We start from the raw sequence: 14,899 nt of genomic DNA, 5'->3' as shown, positions 1-14,899 counted from the left end.
TCAGGGGCCAGGACAGACAGCGTTTAATGAAAGCAGCGCCCCTGCGCTCCCGTGGGCGGTGCGCAGCTCCAGTCCCCCCTGGGTGGCCCTGCCCCGCGGGGTGCCGGGGCTCAGTGAACGGGGCAGCGGGGGCCGTCACCTTCAGGGTCTTCACTCCCTTCGAGTTCAGGGCTGCCCCCTGGACTCACCTCCTCCCTTCTGGGGCACAGAGACGAGACTCAGCCAGAGAGGGAGGGGCGGGTGCCCTCGTGCCCTCCCCTCACCACCCGCCAGCACTGCCCACTCACCATCCAGGACGTGGAACTGGTCTGCGGCCTCGCAGAAACCTGAGGGCCCAGGCAGGGGTCAGGAGCGGCTGGGGCAGGGCACAGGGCGGGAGGGCGAGGCAGGCCACTGGGGGCCCGGAGGGAGGCTTACCATACTTGGGAAAGAACAAGATCTGGTCCTCGGTCAGGTTGACCCTCTGGATCCGCTGCTCGAATGCACTCAGGGCCGCGTCACTCGGGGGGAGTGAGCGGGCTGTGGGGCACACGGGGCTCCTGGGCACGTGGTGAGGGAGCAGGCAGGGCACGCCGGGCCGAGGGTCTGTGTGCTTGGGGCGGGGCGCACCCACCCACCCCTCCTCCCGGTCCCCTCTGTCCCCACACGCGGGCCTATGTGCGGGGGCTCCTCCCTCGACCCCTGCTCAGCTGGAGGGAATCAGAATACAGGGAGGCAGGGAGGGTCCGTGTGTCCATCTGGGCCGCCCCACACGGACGGCCCCGAGCGTGCGCAAAGCTCGGGCTCCCGCGTGGACGCACCGTACAGCTTCACCGACAGCTGCCGCGCCCGCTCCAGGTACAGGATGGCGAAGCCTCGGTAGTCTGTCTCCCCGACGACCACGTCTGCCGGCCCACGGGCACCTCGGGCTGGGCAACGCTGAGTCAGCTGAGGCAGCTTCCGACGCCCAGCCCTGCACCCCCTCCCGTGCCCTCCCCTCACCTTGGAGCAGGAAATGCCCCGCGACTCCTGTGTCTCTGTAGAGCTGCCGTACCTGCCAGCACATCCCATCCCTGGGGGGGGGGGGGAGGGGGGCCGTTAGCAGGGCAGGATTAAGGACCCCAACCCGGGCAGCGCCTCACAGGACTCTGGTCCAGGCCAGAGAAAAGCTGGGATCAGGGTCAGCGGTCTGTCCCGGGGACTCACAGCTTCCGGAAGGTGCTGACGGCCATGGCTGCGCCCTGGGGAGCCACACGCAGTGCGGTGGCCTCAGCCCGGTGGCCCTGCTCCTGCAGGAAGCGGCACGAGGAGGCCACCGCCACAAGGAGCCACGTCCCTGCGAACTAGGGGCAGGTCACGTGAGAACACCAGGCGATGACCCCTGAAAAGCGAGGGGAGTTCCCGCCCACCCACCTGTCCCTCTACCTGCTGAACATCAAAGTTGGCCTCCGGCTGGATAGTACCGATGGGAGACGCGGGTCGAGGGGGTCTCCGAGCCCTCCTGCTCAGGGAGCCCCCAGCCAGGAGCAGAGTCAAGAGGAGAGCAGTCCTGGGGGTCAGCATGGCAGTGGCAGTGACCAGAGTGGGGGAGGCCCAGGGCAGGACGGCCAAGCCCTGGGTCAGAGTCCACTGACCAGTGTCGCCCGGAAGCCTGGCACAGGAAGTCCGCGTCGGCCCACCTCCAGCCGTACCAAGCACCCTGCCCTCCCCCTGGCCCCCAGCAAGAGTCCACCCCTAGCCTCCTCGACTCTGCACTTGCTGGGAGGGCCCTGGCTCCACGTCCTGCTTACAGAGTCCTAGTTGGCCTCTGGTTCTTCGTCCGTGACCCCCCTAACCCAGGGCCCCAGCCGCTGCCAGCGGCAGCGCCAGGTCTCGAACCCGCCGTTCTACAGCGAGCGTAGGTCTCGGCCCCGCCCACTGGCTGCCGTGCAAGGCCGCCGCCCCTCCCGGCCGCCTGGGGCGCTGTTTCGAGCGAGCTCGGTGCGCGCAGGCGCAGCAACTGCCGATGCAGGCTGCCGCGTGCTCGGCGTTCGGCGGCTATCGATGCCTCAGGGCTCGAGGCGTCAGCCTGGCGGGCTCCATCATAGAGACGCGGCGGCAGGAGCGGCGGGGCGGAAGCGGGTCCGCCGGCCGAGGCCGGGCGCCGGGCCGGGGGCTGCACAGCCGGGCAGAGGCGGCCGCGGTGAGTGCGCCCGGCCCCGGGGAGCGTCAGCATCCGGCCCCGGCCCCCGAACCCCGTCTCCCCGGCCCCGAGGAGCGTCGCAAACCGGCCGCGTCCGGTCTCCGGCTCCTTGCCCTCCCCCGCCCCCCCCATCCCCCAGTCTCCGGCCCCTCGGCCTCGGCCGCGCCCTCTGCCGATGAATGTGTCGCAGAAGCTGCCGCGCCGGGACCGGGGGCCGAGCCGAGGCCCCGCCCCCGGCAGCCCCTCGGAAGGAGGGTGGGAGGGGACGTTGGCAGCCCCCGCCCCGCCCACAGCTCTCCGGGCAGTGGCCGCGCTGGCCCGCTGACCGCCTGGCAGGGCTCCCTTAGACCACAGGGCACAGGCCAAGGGCCGGCTGGTGCCCCTGGCGGCGTCTGGGGCGGGCTGTCTGGTCCTCGTCCCACCGGCCCCAGCTGCTTCTCGGAAGGATCTCTGTCCCAAGCTGACAGCTCTGAAGCCTTGGGTCTACAAGGTCAGAGTGACTGGAGTGCGTGCGGGTCACCGGTTCTTCGTTTCTTGGCCTCTGAACAGTCACCGGCCTAGGCGTCCACATGTCTCTTCTGGGCCCATGAGCGGGAGGTCGTCAGAAGGCCCCACCCAGAAGGCCAGTGCCCCAGACCAGGACCCTTCTGGGGTTGAGATCAGATCTGGGGCCCAGAGGGGCCGCCCCATACTCCCACTTCAGGCTGGACCAGGCCAGGAGGTGCTGGGAGGGGTGTGCTGCCCTCCCAGAAGCCGCCTGTTCCAGAGGATCACTAGGACTTGCGGGGGGCCCGTCACGAGTGTGGGGTCAGGGGGCTTGGGGAAGCTGTCGGATCCTTAGCCAGGTGGGCAGTGTCAGCTGGCCCCCTGGCACACTGTCAGTGCCGTGGGATTCCCAGCAGGGCAGTCGCCCCAGCCCGGGTCCCTTCCCACAGTGCGACTGGCAACTAAGGGGACCGCGTGTGGGTTTCAGGGCTGCCCGGGCAGAATGTCACAATGGACGAGGGGGGTGCGCCCCTGCTCCCTGACAGCCTCGTCTACCAGATCTTCCTGAGCTTGGGTCCGGCCGACGTGCTTGCTGCTGGGCTGGTGTGCCGCCAGTGGCATGCCGTGTCCCGGGATGAGTTCCTGTGGAGGGAGCAGTTCTACCGCTACTACCAGGTGGCCCGCGACGTGCCCCGGCACCCAGGTCAGGGCCTGCACGTGGCCCCATGGTCCACCAGGCTGGCTGGGCGGGAGACAGGGCCATTCACATGCTGCCATCTGGACCACATGCTGCCATGTGGACCATCTGAAGCCACCACGCTGGCCCCCCACCGCCCAGATCTGCACAGCGGTCACCAAGGCACCGTGTGGCCCGCACGCGGACGGGGGACAGCCAGTCCATGCCTGAGCACAGGGCCTGGTGGGGGGCGGTGCGGGGGGGACAGCCCTGCAGCTGAGGTGACTAGCGTCCTCCAGGAGCAGGGCTGGCCCCCATGCTGTCTGGGTGGCTGGCCTCTGTGGGAAAGGAGGCTCAGGGCCCCAGCAGTGACTGCCCCCTCCCCCCCGCCCCCAGCGGCCACATCCTGGTATGAAGAGTTTCGGCGGCTCTACGACACGGTGCCCTGCGTGGAAGTGCAGACGCTCAAGGAGCACACGGACCAGGTCCTGCACCTCAGCTTCTCGCACTCGGGCTACCAGTTTGCTTCCTGCTCCAAGGACTGCACGGTGAAGGTGAGCCCAGCCCGCCAGGGAGCAGCATCTCCGCTAGGACCTGGGGCTCACAGGACCGAGGCCGGGTGGGGGGCCCTCACTGCTAATGGAGAGCGAGGAGCCCGACCCTGTGGACCCACACACCTCGGGTCTGCTGGCAGCCTGGGGCAAGGAGCAACACATCCCAGTGGTGGTTTCTGGGCACGAGCTCAGCTGGGAGAGGGGCCTGCAGCATGGGCCCCCGTGTCACGTGCAGGGTGGGCACAAGAGGCCCCTAGATGACTGAGCCCCCACGCAGATCTGGAACAACGACCTGACCGTCTCGCTGCTGCACAGCGCGGACATGCGGCCCTATAACTGGAGCTACACCCAGTTCTCCCAGTTCAACCAGGACGACTCGCTGCTGCTGGCGTCCGGGGTGTTCCTGGGGCCCCACAACTCCTCGTCTGGTGAGATCGCAGTCATCAGCCTAGGTGAGAGCCGGCCTGCGGTGGGCGGGCTGTCTCGGCCAACCCCGCCCCGCCCCCACGAGGCCCCGCCCCCGCGAGGCCCCGCGCCTCACAGCCCCGTCCCCGCTTCCGCCCCTCCCAGACAACTTCGCCCTGCTGTCCCGAGTGCGCAACAAGCCATACGACGTGTTTGGCTGCTGGCTCACGGAGACCAGCCTGATCTCGGGGAACCTGCACCGCATCGGAGACATTACCTCCTGCTCAGTGCTCTGGCTCAACAACGCCTTCCAGGTGCGGGCGCGTGTGCCCCCTGCGGCTGTCGCCTCCTCGGCCTGCTGCCCACCTGCTGTCTCCCACCCCCAGGACGTGGAGTCCGAGAACGTCAACGTGGTAAAGCGGCTCTTCAAGATCCAGAACCTTAACGCCAGCACCATCCGCACAGTGATGGTGGCCGACTGCAGCCGCTTCGACAGCCCGGACCTCCTGCTGGATGACGGTGCCACCCCCGGCCGCGTCTTCGACCTGGGCGGCGACAGTGAGGACGAGGCGGTGGGCCCGGGGCCGGCTCCGGCCCGCACCAAGGAGGGCTTGCGGCGCTTCCTGGACGGGCTCCTGGACGGGCGGGCGCAGCCCCAGCTGTCAGAGCACGCGCTGGAGACACAGGTGGCCGAGCTGCTGGCCCAGGGCCGCACCAAGCCCCCCGAGCACAGCACAGCCGCTGCCCGCAAGCTCCTCGTCTTCACCACGGGCTGCCTCACCTACTCGCCGCACCAGATCGGTAGTGGGGGCAGGCCCTCCCCAGTCGCTGGAGCCGGGGCGGGGGGAGGGACGGCGAGGCTTCCCTGCAGACTGGGGGGGAGGGGGGAGGCCGGGGTCCCGTGGCCACGCAGGGAGCGAGACTGGGGGGCCCAGCCGCGCTTCAGCCTCCCGGACGGTGTGTTCCGTGGGGGCCTCTGATTCAGATGTGCTCCCGGTGCCGAGGTGACGCTGCTCCCCTCACCCGGCGCCCCCGCAGGCATTAAGCAGATCCTGCCACACCAGATGACCACAGCCGGGCCTGTGCTGGGTGAGGGGCGGGGCTCAGATGCCTTCTTTGATGCCCTGGACCACGTCATCGACGTGCACGGACACATCATCGGCATGGGCTTGTCCCCGGACAACAGGTGGGCCCCCGAGAGTGTCCTGGGGCGAGGGGTGCTCTGCAGGCCCCTGGTACCAAGCAGGGTGCCCCTTGCCCAGGTATCTGTACGTGAACAGCCGAGCCTGGCCGAGCGGTTCTGTGGTGGCCGACCCCATGCAGCCACCGCCCATCGCAGAGGAGATCGACCTGCTGGTGTTTGACCTCAAGACCATGCGGGAGGTGAAGCGGGCTCTGCGGGCCCACCGCGCCTACACACCCAACGACCAGTGCTTCTTCATCTTCCTGGATGTCAGCAGGGACTTCGTGGCCAGGTAGTGGCGCGGGCCGGGGCCGGGGCCGAGCCGGGTGTGGCGGGCAGGGGGCTCACGCCAGGCTCTCCCGCAGCGGGGCCGAAGACCGGCACGGCTACATCTGGGACCGGCACTACAACATCTGCCTGGCAAAGCTGCGGCACCAGGACGTGGTCAACTCTGTGGTCTTCAGCCCCCAGGAGCAGGAGCTGCTGCTGACGGCCAGCGACGACGCCACCATCAAAGCCTGGCGTTCGCCGCGCACCGTGCGCATCCACCAGGCCCCGCGTCCTCGTCCCCACCCGTTTTTCTCCTGGTTTGCCAGCCAGAGGCGCTGAGGGGGGCGCTGGCCGACCGGAGCGTCCCGGGTGTCCTTGGGCCGCCGGGACCCGCCGAAGACGCCAGAGGCCTACAGCCCCTTCCCAAGGGTCCGGACGCCGCCCAGACCGTGTGGTGGGCAGAGAAGCCGGGAACAGAACTGCCTCAGGGAGGGGGTTCGGCGGGGCTGCAGACCGGGCAGCCTGACCCCCGCCCGCCACGCTCACGCCCCACGCCACCTCCCACGGCCATGACCTCCAGCACCGGGGCAGCCTCCTGGCTGGCGTGGCATGCACCGGACGCTGGGGGCCCCACCCTTCACCCACTCTTTTTCCCCAGGGCCTGGGTCCTGGGGCCGTCAGCACCACACATGACCCGTGGCTCGCCCCATGCGCCCGGAGCGGTGTTTCCTCAGGGAGTCGGTCTGTGCGGCAGCGGGGCCGACAGCACGGGTCAGTCCGCCGTGGGCCCAGGCAAACTGCATGTCACCGATCACCCGTTTGGGGCCCAAATAAACAGCTGGCAACAGCACACCGCCGTCCGACCTCTGTGTGCAGGGAGGGGCCCGGTGGTGTCTACGTGACTCTCGTGCCTGCCTGACGGCCAGCAGGACACTCGAGGCTTTGGTGGAGGCAGTGTGGCTCAAGGCTGCCTCCTCGGCGGCCGTGCCCCACAACCTCTGAGCAGACGAGGTCACCGGCGTGCAGAAAACGCCAGAGCGCGCCCACCACGTGCGCGTGCCCCCCGCAGGGAGACGTACAGGGGGCGCCCGCCCTGTAGGCTGGGAGAAGCGCTGGGGAAGCCCAGGCAGGGCAGGGATGGGGGCGAGTTCTGCGGGCACAGCACGCGGGATGGGGACATGGGGCAGAGCTGGCCCGACCTGGGGGTTCACCAGCGGATGTCCTGGGTGACGGGTGGCAGACGGGTGGGGGCGCCGATGCGGCAGGGGCCTGATTTCTGCGCCTGGCTGCACCTGGAGCTCGTGTGGAGCTGTCGGCCGCTCGGCGCACGGCCACCTCTGCCACCGTTGAGAAGACAAAGCCGGCAGATGTGGACAGGCCCTTGGGAACTGATGTCCCTCCGGGCCAGAGGTGGTGCCGGCCAGAGGTTGCCGGGGCTGGAGCCACACCGGCCACAGGGAGAGAGCTGGGCAGCGCCCGTGAGGGGCTCGGCCAGGGAGGCGGAGGGCCCAGCGTCCGCCGGCGCGGGCCGCACAGCCAAAGTGGGCGCTCCGGCCCGTGGAAACAACAGGGACCCGTCTCAGAACCACCGGACACAGTACAGGGAGGGAGGCCGGAGGCAAGGGCGGAAGAACAGAACCCGGAACTGCCCACGCGCGCGTGCCCGAGACCGAGCAGCCAGAGCCACGAGGCTTCTGCCACGAAGAGTCGCCAGTGAGCCCCACAAGTGCACGGGTGCTCCCGATAAGCCATACACGCGGGCGGTTTTCTGAAGAGGACTTAAGATACATCCAAGTTAAACTCCTCACGGAAACAGTAAAATCTGTACAACAAAAACACAGGGGTAAGAAAAGCACACGGACCGTAAAGGAGCCGGACGGAGAAAAGTGGGCGTGAGCCTGAAACGAGGCTCAGTCCGCGGGCGGGTGCAGAAGGCTGGGCAGGCAGCAGGGTCGTGGGGCGGGCGCGCAGGGAGACAGAAGGTGGCCTGAGAGCGTCCTCGCGCACGTCCTCGGGACACGCGTGCCGAAGTCTGGCCGGAGGCAGCAGCGGACACACGGGATGCGGGCCGGCGAGGGTCCTGAGACCCTACAGCTCTGTGGGGGAGGTCGTGGGTCCCGGTGAGAGGGTACAGGCACGCAGACCCCGGCCCTCCTGTGGCACGGCGACAGCAGCGGCGGGCAAGGGGAAGTGAGAGCAGAACACGCGCTCAGTGTCCGTGCCGGCCCGGACTCCTAGTGGCCTCAGCCCCTGGTGCTCACGGAGCGGAAATGCCCGGGCCTCTTCTCTTCTCTTCACGCCCCGGGTGACCCCCGGTGGCACCAAGCAGTGGCACCAAGCCTGGCAGCTGCGGGAGCCCCCAGTGTTGAGCGCGGAGCACAGCCGTGGCTCTGAGAGAACCCCCGTTGCTGTGCCCTTTCTGGCTGCCGCTGGGGGGACCCCGACGTGGACTGACCCAGGAGGGGCGCGACAGAGCGGGGTAGCAAGAGCCCCGAGTCTCTGGCTGGAGCAGTGGGCGGTGCTGGCACCCAGGCGAGAGGGAGGTCACGGCCGCCGAGTGGAGGCGGAGGTGGCCGTGACCGCTAAGGCTGACCACCCAGCCGCACACCCACACACAAGAGCTTGCGGGCCCGCCCAATCCCGGCCGAAGGGCAGGTCCAGAGAGCCGGGGCCTGGAAGCTGGGCCGACACCGGCCGGGCCACAGACCGCTGTGGGTGAGGGCCCAAACCTGACGAGAGCCAGTGCCCGTGGAGCAGACGCCCCAGCCGCCCAGGATCCAGACGACACCCAGACCCGCTCAAGCGACGTTCGAAATGCCCACGACGTAGCCCACAATTACTTGGTCTGCGAGGAGCCATCGAGATGCCAAGTCAGAGGAAAAGACCGTCAGCGGGCGCCAAGGGTGAAAAAACATAGGTGTTGAAATTCTCTAAAGTAAAGGTCAGAAAAACACTCGAAGAAGCAACCGCAGACATTTTGCAATAAATGTAAAGATATTCACAGTCTCAGCAAAGAAACAAGACACAAGAGGAGTCGTCTGGAAATGTCAGGCCTGAAAGTCAAAATCACCAAACCGTTAAAACTCACTAGACAGACTAGCAGAATGGAGACGACAGAAGAGTCTGCGAACTTGACTGACGACAGGTCAACAGAAGTTAGGCAACCTGAACAAAGAAAGAAAATCCGTCAGGAGGAGATTCAGGCCCCAGGGACCTGGGGGACAGAACTAAAGGTCTTGCACTCGTACCGCTGGGGGCCCAAAAGGAAAAGAGCACGGGGGTCCGAAGAAGTAAGGGCTGCAAACTTGTCCCATGTGGCGGAAGGCCCACACCCACAGATTTGAGAAGCTGAGTGAGCCCAAAACAGGATAAAGCCAAAGACGTCCCCGCCAGGCACATCTCACCGAGCTTCTGAAAACCGAGGACAGACTAACCCTGACCGGTGGGGAAGGACCGTGCTTGCCCTACAGGCCCCTCACCGGCAGCCCCGGAGGCCTCGAGGAGCCGCGACACAGTTAAAGACGGAAAGGCTGGCAGCCCAGAGTGCCGTGTCCGGTGAAACATCCTTCACGAACACAGGCGAAAAAAGTTCTCAAATGAAAGAAGATGGAGAGACTCCACAGCCAGCGACGGAAGCTTCTCCGACAAGAGGTAAGTGCCATCAGAACGAGGCTGGGCCGCCAGCAATGAGGGCACAGACACAGACTGACCCCTGTCCTCCTGGGTTCTTCAAGACACGTCTGACAGCTGAAAGGAAGGCGGTAGTGTTGCCTGATGGGGGTTTTCAGTCTAGACAGGTGCCCCGTGGGGGATGATAAAGGACCTCTGGGGGTAAGGTGCCTACACCCCAGTCACAGTACAAACTATCGAGTCCGTGAGTAAACCGTTAGGAGTTGAGCGTGTTGCGGGGCGCCTGGGGGGCTCAGCTGGTTGAGCGTCTGACTCTTGTGTCTCGGCTCAGGTCACGGTCTCACGGTTTGTGGGACAGAGCCCCACATCGGGCCGTGCGCCGACAGCACGGCACGGAGCCTGCTTGGGATTCTCTCTGCTCCTCCCCTGAGCTCGCTCGCTCCCTCTCTCAAAAATAAACATGGAAAAAAAAAGAGTGGTGTGCTCCTTAGAACCACCACTAAAACAGCACTAAAAAATGTTCAAATCCTGTCCTTCCAGGCAGGAGAGAGGAAACGGAGGGACAGACGGAGGACCGACGTAAAGGACCCCCCCCCCCCCACCTCGCTCAGCACCGGGGAAACCCACACACACGAGCCCCCGGCCCCACCCGCCGCTCACCAAGCACGTCAAACACGCTGTCAGGGGGTGGGACGCAAGAGGACGGGGGAGACAAGCCATAAAACCCTCCGCGAAGGAAACCCGACCGGCTGCACTGGCCTCCACGGAGAGGGAGCCTCCCGGGGAAGCCGGACGCCGCCCATGGATGAAAGACATTCCCCCAACGTGTGCGTGGCTCGCAAAAGAGCCTCAGCACAGCCGGAGCGACGCGGCGGGACAGAGAGCAGAGGCCGCCGGCAGCGGGAGCCGGCGTCCTGCCTCGGGGCCGAACCGAACGGCCACCGTACGCACCTGCGGGGCTGCTGTGACCGGGAACCCCGCGCCGGGGGGGGTGAGGGGGGGGGGACAGCCTGTTGGTTCTGGAGGCCACGAGTCCGCGTGCTCACTGCAGGGAGACCCCCCTCACCTCTTCCAGCTGCCGGGGGGCCGGCCGTCCTCGGGTGTCCTCGTCTGTTGACTCTGCGGTCCGACCTTCCGTCCTCACTTGGCCTCCCCCTGGGTCCCTTCCCACCACCGTCCCTCTGTGTGTGCCTGTGTCCAAATCTCCCCACCCCTTTTTTTATTAAAGAACTTTTTTTTAACGTGTGAGAGACAGAGAGAGGGTGGGGGAGGGCAGAGAGGGGGAGAGAGAATCCCAAGCAGGTTCCGCGCTGACAGCAGAGAGCCCAACGTGGGGCCGGGACCCACAAACCGTGAGATCACGATCTGAGCCGAAGCTGGGCGCCTGCCCGACTGAGCCACCCAGGTGCCCCTGGGCCTCCCCTTTATATACGGCTACCCAATCACACTGCACTGGGCCCACCCTATGCCTCCTTTTAAGCTGTTTATCACTATAAAGACCCTGTTTCCAATTAAGATCACATTCTGTTACTGGGGATTCAACGTGTCTTTTTGGGGGAGATGGAAGTGGGCCTGTAAGAACCACCAACTAACTCGATTTACCCGAGCTGCGGAGAACCTTCCACTCAGCAAGAGCAGGACACACATTCTTGGTGGACACGGACGACCCACCAAGACAGACCACAGCCCGAGTCACGAAACAAACCTCAACGTCAATGCTTCCAGACGCCTTCTCCCTAAGACCACCGTCGCCCCGACATGGAAACCACAGACTACAAGCAAGACAATTATAGCTCAACATCCTTGGCGAGTGGCCTTGCAAAATCAAGAGATTATGAAACCAAATCCAGAAACATAAAACGAAGAGTATGCCACAACCCAGTGGGATTTAATCCCGAAACGCAAGGCTGCTTCCACACTCAGACCAGTCAACGTCGGCTCCTACAGCAGCAAAACAGAGGAAAACACTTGGGCGGAACACCTGCCATAGAGCATTTCACAAAGCACCCAAGTCATGACAAAGTTCTCTGCGAAGCAGGAACAGCGGACGGGAGCTGCGGCAGCCTGACGGAGGCATCGCTCCAGGCCGCAGGTCACATCGTACCTGGTGGTGAAAGAGGGAACCTTCCCGAGAGCGGGAACGAGGCCCAGGCAGCCCCTTCTGGTACCCAGGCTCCGTCTCCCAGCGGGGGACTCTGCAGGTGGGCCACGGTGGGCAAGAGGCGTGAAGGACATACCGACTGGAGGACAACACAACTGTCCTTGTTCACAGGTGCCACGACCGTTTATGTGAAAAATCCCCCAAAGCTACAAAAACACACACTTGAACAACCTCCTGGACCAGTAAGTGCGTTTATCGAGCTTATGGGACGTAAAGACAACACCCGAAAATCGACTGTGTCTAAACGCTGGGGACATACGATCGGGAACTTCCCAAGTATCTTTTACGAACAGCCAGGCCGGCCCTCTGGGAAAACGGAAGCGGGCTCCCCGGCAGCCTGTGTGCGAACGTGCGCAGCTCTACGCAGGACCACAGAATCTGGAAACCACTCGCACTCCTCTCAACACGTGTATGCTCAGACAGACGGGTCGTCTGAGCACTGGAACGCTCCTCAGCAAACAGACAAGACAGATCTCTGATCCACACGACATCTGAAGCTCCGAGGCATCCATCCTGCTGAGCGGCACCAGCCTCAGAAGGTTCTATGCTGTCGGGCCGCACTGACGGCACCCTCGGACAAGCCACGGTGACGAGAGCAGGGCACTGGCTGGGGAGTCACAGGCGGGGGGGCCGCAGCACAGCGGCGTCTACAGGGACGACGGCGCTATCCCGTATTCTGGCCATCGATCCGTACATGTGGCAAGATGGACAGAACTGCACCCAAAACACACGGTAGATCAACCTTACGTGACAGGTGTAAAAAGCCGTGAGAGAGAGAGTGTGCTTTACCTGAACCGACCCGCAGCAGACTTCACCTGTGCAGGCCCAGGCCGCGCGCAAGGCTGGCTTCCAGGTGACGGGAACAAGAACCGTCAACCCAATGCTAAACCCAGTCAGCATCAAAATACACCCGGACACGGGAAGCCACAGGCCCTCAGGACGGGACACGGGAGGACACAAGGCACCGGTGAGCCAAAACCACACACGCGGCACAGTGGCCGCTACTGTTTTTAAATACATACTTTTTGTATTAAAGACTAGTAAGGGTCCGAAATTCTAGAGACCGTGGGAGGAGCAGGAGGCGAAACGAAGGCGTTACGTGGAAAGTATGCCACGAGGAGTATCGGGCCACCGGGCAGTTCAACACGCAGCCCTCCATTTCCGCCGGCGGGCCGCGTCCACACGCAAACCGCCCACGACGCCCACGGCAGCGCGGCTCAAGACGGCCGACGTGGGGACAGCCTGAGGTCCGTCAACGGACACGTCAATGAAACGTGGTCTGTCCGTACGTGGAGTCTCTTTCGGCCTCAGAAGAAAAGAAGTCCCGATGCCTGCCGCGGAACCTGGCCAACTTCACACGCAAGCAAGCCCAACGCGAGGGCCGAAGGCCGTGTGCACAGCCGCGAGCGGGTGCGCGTCCAGAACGGGCGGTCCGCAGAGACAGAAAACCGCCTGCCTGCCAGCGGCAGGGCAGGGGAGGGGGCTGCCCCAACGGCAGGCGTGGAAGCTGCTGCGGGACAAGGGGTGGGGCCAGGCCTCTCACGGTGTCTCTCTAGAGCACGTGCTGTCTCCGGGGGACCCCGGTCTCCCCGCAGGAGCGTGTCCCCACAGCAGCAGCACCCTGCAAGGGAGAGGGGATGGCGCCCTCGGTCCGGCAAAGACTCGTACCTGCTCCTCCCGGAGCCCCACCCTGCGCCCCGCTCCTGGTCCGGAGCTTGTCCAGCAAGCTCTCCAGACCCACAGCCCGGGGCCCCCGGTGGGTGGGTGGCTGAGGTCTGGGCGAGGTCGCAGGGGCCGAGCTGCCCTGGAGGGAAGGGAGGACCAGCAGGCGGCCGTGGGGCCGGCACCCTGGCAGGGCCCTCGTCTGCTCGCTGGCCACCCCCCAACCCGCCCTCCCCCTTCCAAAACAAGGTCACACCTTCCTTCTGCCGTTCACTTCTCCCTCACCCTGTCCCTGTGGGCAAAAACCTTTCCAATCCTCTCGCCTTACAGTTCTGGTTTGAGGAAAAGGAAGGAAACTCACTAATGCACTTGATCGAACCCAGCCGGCCTAACAGAAAATGAAACGTGTGTACACACCCCATAAACAAATTCCCGAGTAAAGCCCAACGTGTTGAAGACGAAGCTTTAAAAACCATCAGAAAAAATACCCGAACGTTTCCTTGGGAAGACAGGACTTCTTGAATAAGCTGGTCAGAAGCACGGTTCACCAAGGAAATTCTACACCTTAGGTTCCCGTCGCAAACACGCTCCTGACACGGTTAACGACCGGCCTCCGGGAGCATCGGGCACTCTCGCCAACCGGCAGGAAAACGAGACCGACAGCCCAGTAGACAAGTGGACAAGGGCAGGCGATGCTCTGCGTTCTGCAGGAGCAGCGTAGACGCGGCCCGCGGCCCACAGGCCTCTCGCCCACGACAGCCTGCGCACCTCGGGGAGCCTGGCACCGGGGGGGGGGGGGGTCGGGCCGTGGACGTGGGTGGCCTGCCGGGGAGCTTGGGGGCGGCGGGGGCAAGCAGGGGGCTCACACGGCGAAGACGGCGCTGAGGTCTCGGCTGTGAGAAAACAAAGACACAAACTCGTGAGGACGCCGCTCGCCGCTCAGCGGGAAGGGCCTCGGAGGACGTCAGCTTCTCCGCCACGTTCCGACACCACCGCGCTCGACGCGGGACGTGTGCACTTGTGTCCTCGGAGGTGGCCGCAGGGGCCGGTTTCTTTCCTCTTGGCGCTTGTGTCTCGTCACTTCTCAGGGACGTCAGGGGGAGTCCGACACGTCACATGTTCTCTACAGAGGCCCCCGGGGCAGCCCCCAGCCTGGCCCTCTGGAACCACCCGGGTGCACACAGCCGGCGGCCAGGACCCCGAGTCCGCCCCAGCGCTGCACCCCGTGGGGCCGAGGCCCCCGCTCGAACTGAGATTCGGGTCTGCGGTTGGGGGCTGGCACCACTGGCTGCCGACTGGAGGAAACACCTGGTTCTGGAGGAGACCTGGTTCCGGGGAGGCAACACAGCTTGTCGGATCCCCAAATGCAAAAGCTACTGGCCATTCTTCCACGGCCAGAGGTCCCTGCGGGGAGGGGAGGGGAGGGGAGGGGAGGGGAGGGGAGGGGAGGGGAGGGGAGGGGAGGGGTGGAGCCACACGTGGACCTGCTCTCAAGGCAGCCCCTGGGGAGGCCTGAGGGAGAGGAGCCGGCCAGCAAAGAAGATTCCAGAAAGGAGAACGGCTGGCTTCTGCAAGGCCTGCAGGAACAAGCATGGAGTGTCAGGGAACCCACGTAACTGCTCAGGGACTTGGTGACGCAGGAAGGGACAGGGCACTTGTAGGGAAGGGACCGAGGGACGGCAGAGAGCCAGGAGGCCCCTGTGAGGGTCAA

General features: G+C 65.2%; 2 protein-coding genes and 1 long non-coding RNA gene across 5 annotated transcripts; 1 reads left to right on the top strand and 2 right to left on the bottom strand.

Annotated features, from left to right (window-relative positions):
• C8G (complement C8 gamma chain) lies at positions 1–2,310 on the bottom strand. The gene is made up of 8 exons (XM_030292731.1): positions 1,770–2,310; positions 1,405–1,630; positions 1,186–1,322; positions 982–1,052; positions 801–908; positions 418–519; positions 288–326; positions 1–198 (listed from the first exon to the last, which is right to left on the bottom strand). The coding sequence occupies exons 1-8, from the start codon at positions 2,291–2,293 to the stop codon at positions 185–187; spliced, it is 1,221 nt and encodes a 406-aa protein (XP_030148591.1). The 5' UTR covers positions 2,294–2,310; the 3' UTR covers positions 1–184.
• FBXW5 (F-box and WD repeat domain containing 5) lies at positions 2,078–6,585 on the top strand. 3 transcript variants are annotated; one of them, XM_030292725.1, is made up of 8 exons: positions 2,078–2,161; positions 3,135–3,350; positions 3,720–3,877; positions 4,155–4,329; positions 4,448–5,083; positions 5,321–5,468; positions 5,545–5,757; positions 5,831–6,585. In XM_030292725.1, exons 2-8 carry the CDS (start codon positions 3,158–3,160, stop codon positions 6,072–6,074), a joined length of 1,767 nt encoding a protein of 588 aa, XP_030148585.1. In that variant the 5' UTR covers positions 2,078–2,161; positions 3,135–3,157; the 3' UTR covers positions 6,075–6,585. The 3 variants fall into 3 exon arrangements, with proteins under 3 accessions (XP_030148585.1, XP_030148586.1, XP_030148587.1); XM_030292726.1 differs by lacking the exon at positions 2,078–2,161 and having other exon boundaries at positions 3,141–3,350; positions 4,448–4,596; positions 4,669–5,083; XM_030292727.1 differs by lacking the exons at positions 2,078–2,161; positions 3,135–3,350 and having other exon boundaries at positions 3,787–3,877; positions 4,193–4,329.
• A 5,948-nt stretch (positions 6,586–12,533) lies between these two features.
• On the bottom strand, positions 12,534–14,622 carry LOC115499029. Its single transcript, XR_003964053.1, has 2 exons — positions 13,677–14,622; positions 12,534–13,147 (listed from the first exon to the last, which is right to left on the bottom strand). It is a non-coding gene; the product is annotated as an uncharacterized LOC115499029 (long non-coding RNA).
• Between the last annotated feature and the right edge of the window lie 277 nt (positions 14,623–14,899).

The sequence above is a fragment of the Lynx canadensis genome, chromosome D4 (genome assembly GCF_007474595.2).
Source record: "Lynx canadensis isolate LIC74 chromosome D4, mLynCan4.pri.v2, whole genome shotgun sequence".
Taxonomy (NCBI): domain Eukaryota; kingdom Metazoa; phylum Chordata; class Mammalia; order Carnivora; family Felidae; genus Lynx; species Lynx canadensis.
This window is presented reverse-complemented; position numbering and strand designations above follow the sequence as displayed.